Source organism: Oryzias melastigma, linkage group LG13 (genome assembly GCF_002922805.2).
Source record: "Oryzias melastigma strain HK-1 linkage group LG13, ASM292280v2, whole genome shotgun sequence".
In the NCBI taxonomy this organism is placed as follows: Eukaryota; Metazoa; Chordata; class Actinopteri; order Beloniformes; family Adrianichthyidae; genus Oryzias; species Oryzias melastigma.
The window spans coordinates 20,648,057-20,656,980 of NC_050524.1; the positions used below are offsets into that span (position 1 = coordinate 20,648,057).

At 36.0% G+C, this 8,924-nt stretch overlaps 1 protein-coding gene across 1 annotated transcript in view; it reads right to left on the bottom strand.

The window, feature by feature from the left end:
• Positions 1-1,632: 1,632 nt before the first annotated feature.
• Positions 1,633-8,924, bottom strand: part of LOC112149127 (phosphatidylinositol transfer protein alpha isoform) — an 11,788-nt gene continuing 4,496 nt past the window's right edge. Inside the window, exons 3-12 of the mRNA XM_024276605.2 lie at positions 7,903-8,048; positions 7,618-7,709; positions 7,443-7,450; positions 5,433-5,507; positions 4,970-5,053; positions 4,156-4,233; positions 3,953-4,063; positions 3,701-3,823; positions 2,503-2,561; positions 1,633-2,420 (exon numbers count right to left, since the gene is read on the bottom strand). Coding sequence (XP_024132373.1) covers positions 2,517-2,561; positions 3,701-3,823; positions 3,953-4,063; positions 4,156-4,233; positions 4,970-5,053; positions 5,433-5,507; positions 7,443-7,450; positions 7,618-7,709; positions 7,903-8,048 — 762 coding nt within the window. The 3' untranslated portion in view covers positions 1,633-2,420; positions 2,503-2,516. The remainder of the gene's footprint in view (positions 2,421-2,502; positions 2,562-3,700; positions 3,824-3,952; positions 4,064-4,155; positions 4,234-4,969; positions 5,054-5,432; positions 5,508-7,442; positions 7,451-7,617; positions 7,710-7,902; positions 8,049-8,924) is intronic.

The following is an 8,924-nucleotide window of genomic DNA, read 5'->3' on the forward strand; positions in this document are numbered from 1 at the left end:
TCAATAATAATAATAAAATATTTTTATTATCTCTACGGCAGCTCCAACCACCCATAGATGCGTTTTTAGTTCAAAATTGCTTAAAAGAGAAAGTGGGCATTTTTGTTTGCATCGAAATGCAAATAAACTTGTTTCAAAATTAATAATGATGTTTACCCATGACAAGAGCTGTTACGTTTCCGTTGTGCTTTTGAGGGGAGGATGAAATCTGTTTTAGAAAGATTTTTTATTATTATTAACTTGATGTTACATAGAATTTCCAATTGACAGTCAAACACAATTCTGTTTTTGGTAATTTTGGAAGATAAAATGTTTTTTTTTTTTTTTTCATGATCTTGCTTATTGGCTTTCTTATTTATAAAAATAGATTCTAAAAATAGATCTTCTCACCTTTTATTATATTTCATAATTATATCTGCTCATAATTTATTTTTATTTTACAATAGGTTATATGAGAACCCAAAATTTGTTTGATTTTTTTTTTTTTTTCTCTGATTTTGATCTTCAGGACTTTTTCAATATAAATGTATAATTCTGAAGTTCAAATTTAAGAAAAGAAAAAATGTATATGCTGGGGTAAGGTTGGAGTATACGATTAATAGGTGAAAGGTGTTGGGGAATCATGAAGTTCCTTAGAATAAACAGGGTCAAATTTGGTTGCTGCTACCCAAAATAAATAAACACAGAACAAATTATCTTTAAAAGCCCTGAAGAAAACTGTTCTTGGGTCATCCAGAGTTAGGCTGTTAGGGGCTTTGGGGTGAATTTAGTTCTTAAATCAAATCTGTTTTTTTTTTCTTTTTTAACGACAATGTTGAGTGATAGACCCTGAAGCCAAGACGTGGGGTCAATATGGTTCTACCCCTGTTTTAAAATACTGGACAAAATCTATTCAAAATAAATTAAAATACTGAAAAAAATAAAATAAAACCACATAGTCAATGTAATTGACACTAGATAAAGTCGTATTCTCCCCCTGACGGATGGTTTGGTGCATTAAGAGGGTAGATGAGACCTTCTGTTGAGTTGGCTCCTTGTTTGCAACAAAGCAGATTTTGGTCAGACACTTAGGAACATCACCAAACGTCTACGTAAAATATGAAAGAGGACCCATTACTGCAGTGAAGCTGGCTGGACAGCATCCTTTAACTATAAAAGGTTTTGTTGTATATAAAATCACACATTTTAAAATTAATAATACAACATATGTGAGCATAAAGATGCACATGTATGTGGAACCAGGTTAAAGTTGGTCAGTCTGCTTTTATTCTGAAAGTATGTTAAGCCATAAAGAAAGATAAAAGAAAACATAAAAATGTGTAGGTTGAGAGGTTTTTCTGAACTCCAGTCATTATTGTCACCGCCCATGTTATTCTCCTTAAACTCACCTGATTCTGCTCCTCATTGAGCTCCACAGACAGGTGTGTTTATGCTAAGAAACAGACAGGATGCTCGACTGGACTTCAGAAATTATGGGTGAGGGGTCAGCATGAATAAGTTTACCAGAAACTAAAGTTTGATTACCTCATCTTAATTAAAATCACAATTAAGAAAACCAAACACCTTGTTTATTACATCAGTAAGATTTTCCAAGGAACGTTTTTCGCCAACATCACATAAAAACAAAAAACATCAAAGAAAAATAGAATTGTTTTAATGTAATACACCATCATAGAACTACAATCATTCAGGTTCATTAAGAGTTACAGAACAAAAACAGTCGACAAGACAGAACTGTTTAATTTCCCAGGTAATTATAAATTAGCTTAGTTCAGATTCTTGGTAAACATGATGGCGAACACAAAAATGATCACGTATTTGACAAGAGGCACTCCTCTGATGAGGATTATCATGATCAGATATCAGTTGGTGTCGATTTTTACTTCAGAACACGCAGAGCAAAATAATGTATTTTCAGGCTATGATCTACTATTAATTTAATTTATGACACCTTAAGTGCTGCAGGAGTTTAGAAATACTGGAAGGAAACAGTAATACAGGCACTTTGAATATGGAAATGTCCAACTTTGCCAAACACATCGTTTCTGTTCTTTATGGAGAAAAACAGGTGAGAAATTCTGACTGGCTGTTGTAACACCCTCTGCTTTCCATCCACCAACACAATTACAGCCAATACCACAGTAAAAGGTAAACCAATAAGTTATTAAAAAAAAGATACCAGTGATAAAGAAACAACCCCCACCTTTTAGAGAATTCCCTCCCCAGTGCAGACGTGTCCGTTTGTAAACCTATTCAACAGTTGTACATAAATATGTACGATTGCTTCACAAGACTGAGCTCTTATTAAGAGCAGAACATTTATTAGGATGTAAAGGTGTTAAGAAGCAGCTGTCGTTCCGGTCAGGTCCGTCTGGAGTCTGAGCTGAGTAGATAAAGGCGAGTCCTCCAATATGCAAGATCTGAAGAAACAGAAATGGTACAAATGGGATTTTTTTTTTCTTTTCTAAAGAATACATTTAGAGGAATTTTTAAGATGCTCACCGTGTGACTTCCTGTCAATCATCTGCTGCCATCCCTTTAACTTCATCATTTTTCCTCATCTGAGACAAGATGGAAAAAAATTCACCACAAAAATTTTTAAAACAACTCAATATGTGACAGCATGCTGTGCTAATCTATCAGGTTGGTTGTTATTTAGATCCATGTTTGTATAACCGTTTATAAAAGGTGGAAAAAGAAAATAAAAGCTGTGCTTTGTCAACTTTATAGCATGTGATCAGCTGCTGCTTAGCTAAACATTAACTTATAGAGCTTCCAGATCTGAACTCTCTTTATAAATAAGTGACGGCTCTACAACTGTTTGTGTGGCTTCAAAAACCGACTCCAATAAGGGTTGGGCAATAGGCAAACCAAAGAAAAAAAAAGTCAACTTCCAAGACCAAATTCCTTTATTTGGTCACTTAAGAACAAGGGAAGGGCTCCTGAAGCTTCAAAAATAGCTTAAATAGACAAAAACACTTTTTAAAAAATGTCCTGTCGCCAATCAGAGCAGAACATTTGGAAATAGAGCACCTGCAAATGATAAGAAGTCAGATCCTCTGGAGCAAGACAGAAAAAAACAAAGATGTGAAGAAAAAAGTTTGAATACTGAAACCAAAACAGGAAACAAAATAAAATACAAAGCATTTAGTGTCCTCACATGGTGAAAATATAAAATCTCAGAGTTTTTCACACCAAATTTTGTATTCATCTATTTTTTCTTTAAAGATGAAAATGAAAACTGTGTTTTTGTTTTTTCTTGAGGCATTTTCCTGATGATGATAAAGAAAATTTAAGATTAAAATTAAATGTAAGAGAATTTCTTTATTCAAATTGTTGTGAATGAAGGGCAGATGAAAAAAAATGTTCAAACTACAATCTGCATTTTTTTATCAAATGGCATCTGGAACACAACTGTATGGCTGGATAGGTCCAGTATTGCTCGCCAAATTCAAATCATCTATAAAACTGATTTATCACCTAGCCCCATCTTCAAGCAACAAAATAAATAAATAAAACTCCATATTTATGAGCCTTGAATGGTTTTTCTTCATCTTTTAAAGTCAATATTATTTAATTATAATCAAATCCACCTCACGCAAGTGTTTTCTCTATGTCCACACAGCCAGTGTGCCCAGATTTTACCATTCACTGACATGCGTTTGCAGATGGAGCACTAAAACAAATGCAGTCCCGTTACCTCATCCAGCTCCTTCTTGGTCTCCTCCTCCATTCTACGGATGTCATCCATGGTCAGCTCAATCCACTTGTCGATGCTGCAGAACAACTGTCTGTGGAAGTGGGTGAACAGCCGCTTCTCCACCTGTACATAGCGGGTGGATGAGAGTCGGCGTGAGAACACAGCACTGAAGTGTTTGCTGCTTTGTAGAGGAAGTGGCCACTAGAGGGCGACAAAAACAAATGCTAAAACAAGAATCAAATCATTTCCCACCTTTTGGATGTACGATTCTATTTTACTTTGAAGTCCCAGCCACTTGAACTCCACAGTGACCAGCTTGTAGGCACACATGTGTGGACAGTGGGGGTTGTTCGCAAGTTCATTCTGGAAAAAAAAAAAAAATCAAAAGTTTTACAGGTAAGAATTCAGAATCTCCAGGTTCTAAATTCTGAGAAAGTAAATAAGGCAGACAATACCTTCCAGTCAGGACCCAGAGGCCCTCTGCCTGTTTTCTCTGACTTAAAGATGGATGGATCCTGATCTGCCTTGTAGTCCTGAAAAATTAATGTAGTTATACATGTAAAAACTATTTTTTGAAGGTAGAATGCATGCATTAGCGTCTTAATTGTAATAAAACAAAAAATAGTAAGGGTGCCTTTACTTTTGGGGACCAAAGAGGTGCTCTGTTTCTCACCATCCATTTCTAAGATTCTCGAATTATCTTTTTTTTTTAATTAGAAAATGGTTTAGAAATGTCAGCTTTTGGACATAGTGAGTGCAGAAACATCCTTATTCAGAACCTTCCATGCAGTTTGTACTTAAACTGGAAATATTTTTACTCCGTTTTTAAAAAAATAATCAATTTTCCTCTTCAAATTCAGTATTTTATACACATTTTCATCTGTCAAAGAACATTAATCTGTAAGCTCCTCCCACCAGTATTTCTTTGTTTACATTTGCTTGAGACGCCGACTGGGACCAGCAAACACCCTTACTCATGTTAATCTGAGAAGAACCTTTAGTGATTATTTGATTTCGAGTATAAATAATACAAGTATTGAATGATGGAAAGCAACAAGACCTTCCTAGGTAGGAAAAAAAAATGTAAAAACTGTCCAATGAGCATTTCACAGAAGCTCCCAAATCCACATCTGTGCATAATCTCTGTTTGAAACAGCAGGAAGCTCTTCAAATAAATGCGCCGCTCCAAAAAAGTGAGTGTTAAAGCAGGTCAAAGGAGCTGACGGTGCACAGGACTTCGTCTTTATAGCTCTGAAGGCTCTCTGTCACCTTTGGACTGATGGAGTCTTTGTCAGCGATGTCAATGTTAACGACCTCAACGTTGCCCCATGTCTTGTCGTCCAGGCCGTGTACCTGCAAATAGAAACATTTAGGACAATTCTATTCTCTCGTATAGTTTAAAATTACGTATGATAAAAACAGTGTTGAGCATCTGCTGAAACAAAGCAGCTTCCCGTTGAGTTTGTGCCACATTCAGGGAGCACTGAACCCTGAGATTCTTTACAAAAATCAACTAAAAATGAACCTTTATGTGAGATTAGAAAATCCAAGCATGCACTTAATAAGAAAAAACTTAAAATTCGACATTCTCACATGTTAATTTCAGCCTTCATGAAAAAAACATTTGATGTTTTGTAGTTTTAAATTTGTTGTGTTTTAAACTGTGTTCTAAAGCTCTCATATATGAATTTCTGCAAACAAAGCAACAGTTTTTCTCGGTTAAAACACTCACGTTCTCCTGGTTCCCCATGTCAGGCTTGTGCCACGTCTCGATCTTAATCATGAACTTCTCCTTCATGTAGGTGTTCTGTATGGAGACATGACGACGGCTCGGTCAACACTTTAAAAAGACCTCAAACACAAATGATTACAGAAGTTGTCATACGTTTAGAACAATATTTTAGTGATTCATTCCCGTTTTCTGTCATTAAAGTGCAGCAAAAGTCAAACAGTGGAGTTTTTAGGACTGATTTGCATTTATTTATCAAGATTTCTCACCTTTGACCTTTCTCTTAAATATTACAAATTGCCCATGGTGCATTAAAATAATTGTGACAATATATTGAGCTTTAATACCTCAAAGATTATTGCACAAACACACTTTTATCTTAAATTCATCATTTATAATCTCATCATTTCCCCTTCTACAACACAAAAGCATTCCTTTGGGAGTTAATACATTTAAATAGTTAAAAAATATATTTTTGCCTTTGTGTGGATTTGAATTAGTCCTTTTTTGTAGCGTTTAACACATTAGACAATGAAAACTATCATTTTCTCTTTCTTCCATGTACGTAAACTGTAGACTTCCTGCTTTTAAAAGCTTGTTTAATCCAAGAGGCTGGAATGAGTTTAAGTCACTGAAGGACATTTATTTGGAACCAAATCCCCACCTCTACTTTAATTTAGCATCTTTCATTGGCACTCCACCAGCAAAGCAACACATGAACACTAAGGTCACACCTGAGTCCTTTTCTAAATAGAATAAGAGGGAAAAAAAGTACCATTAATTAGTTTAATGCTCTACATCAGGGGTATCAAACCCCAGGCCTCAAGGGTCGGTGTCCAACATGTTTTCCAATCAACCTGTTGTTGAAGCTCCTTATTGGCCAAAGACACCTGATCCAGGTAATCAGCAGCAGATAAGACATGGTTTCTAAAGAAAACAGCAGGGGTCCTTGATTTTGACACCCCTGCTCTACATGGATGCTCTATAACGTGGATGTGCACACTAAGAGTGTTAGACTCCAGACCTCGATGATTGACCTTCTGGGTCTTTTTTAGAAACCCTGCCTTATCTGCAGTAGATTACTTGGATCAGGTGTGTTTTGCCAATAAGCTACAGTAGCAGGCAGGTTGGAAATCATGTGGGGCACCGGCCCTCGAGGCCTGGATTCAGACACCCCTGCTCTACATCAGGGGTCACCAACCCTGTTCCTCAAGGGCTACCGCCCAGCTTGTTCTTCAGCTACCCCTGCTTCTGTAGATGCAGATTATCTGGATTGAATCAGCCCAGTTTCTGATCAACTGAACACACCTGAAGCAGGGTTAGCTGCAAAACAAGCAGAGCGGTAGCCCTCGAGGAACAGGGCTGGTGACTCCTGCTCTACTTATAAGCTCTACACCAGGAATTTCTCAGCTTTTTGCAAAGACAGTGAGAGTTTGTGAAGTGAAAATGAATGAGGGCCAACCATTCATCTTGACATTCTTTGAGCTATTTTAATAACGATCAAGTCAAATAAAATATTTAATGAACATTGTATTGCTATTGCATAATGTTCATTTCTTTCATAGAACTCATCTAAATACATTTTATACCAAAAAACACTATAAACTTGTCAACCGTTGATTCCCAGTTAGCTTGTTGTGGATAGCATGTCTGGTAGAGCTTCTTCATGGTAAATATGAAAATGAAATTTAGCTAACCACATTCAAGAAATCGTACACATCGTCTGTGGAAAAAATGCTGGAAGTTGCATATTATTGATTACATGACATGAGCCGATAACATTTGCTAATGCGAGCCGCATTTGGCTCACGGGCCAGACTTTGGACATGCCTGCTCTACAGGGATGCTCTATGTGGATAAACACAAAATGTATGTGAGATTTGCAGTAATTACAGAATCTTTGGAGATAATGTAGCAGAATTAAGTCAATACCCTCCCTGAGGGTGTCTTCAAATAAAGCTGATTTAAAATGGATAATTGTACATGACAGTAGAGATGGAGAAGGTCACTTACTGTAAGGACTGCATCAGAAGCACCACGGCAGGAAAGGAACCAATCAGGAAGAGAAAGAAAAAAAAACATTTTGAAGCACAGACAAACAAAAAAAAAACCTTAAAGTAAATATGACAATACATTTTAAACGTATGATTAATGAAAAAGCACCAACAATATAAAAGGCCGGACTCACTCGTTCGACAGTAAGGGTAAGCGTTCCAGGCCTTCTCGTGAATCTCCAGTGAGCCTTTTGGAGCCAGAGCCCGGATAAGAGGTGGCACTTTGCTGCAAAGACATCAATGCAGATAAGAGAACACATTTGTGTCCAGATGCTTCTCAGAGCAGCTCCTGCAGGAGAGCTTGCTGTAGATGAAAGGCTCCGTCCAGTAATATGTGAGGATATCTAGCATCAGTTTTATGAAGCTCTTTGTTTCTTACAGTCAGCCTTTCACCCTGTGTTTTGGGTGGAGGTCCATACCTCTGCAGATGGTAGACCTTGTGGGTGTACTGTCCCTTCTCGCCACTCTCCTCATACGGCTCGTTGACCAGCACCTCCACACCTTCTCCTCCACCTGTCTCATTCTTACTGGCTTCTGCTACGGCGTACAGCTGCCCCACTTGGTACTGAGGACAAAAGAGATATCAATGTGAACGCTTTTCCAGGAAAATCCTTCTGCTCCATTTGGATCAGAGAATAATCTGACCGTAGTTCCCCGTTCTCAGAAACCATCTCAACACAGGGTTTAAATCAAGCTGCTTAAAGAAAACAGCAGAACAGGAAGCAAATCTTTTGATGAGGAATCATTTAGACAGCTGCAGTAGACTGTTCCAACAATGAAGTATTACGGAAACCATAAAAAATTATAATATTTAAGAATCAAGTCATAAAATTAGAAGAAAGAAGTAAAAATTTGCTAGAATTAAATTGAAAATTTTTTAAAGTCACAATTCCAAGGAAAATCTTTTGTTTTTTTTCAAAATAAATTTGTAATTTCATGTAAATAAAGTTGCACATTTACATGAAAAAAACAAATGTAAAAATTAAACTAAAGCAGATTCTGCGAATTCTTGAAGAGTGAAATTTCTATCCTGTATCTCTGTCTGTAACAATTGTCTTTGATGAACATTTATAATCTAAATTTAGTAATTTATTGTGAGGAAAAAATAAATAGCATAAATATATGACTTTGTTGAATTCTCTGTTTTCATAATTGTAAAATTTTATTTTGTAAAAAAAAAAAAAAAACTTTATATACTTAAATACATTAATTTTATTATTGTAAATTGTCTATTTTGTCATAACTATACAACTCTTAATTTTATAACTATATTCTCATATTTTTTTTAAAGAATTGTATGTGTTTACTCTCCAATATTTTCTATTTTTCTGCTATTATGGTGACCCTACTCTATTGTAGAACTCCTGTTAAGTCCAATGTCAACTTTTTATGTAAATGTCTAATCATTCACAATTTATTTGTATTGTTTTGCATTTTTAGA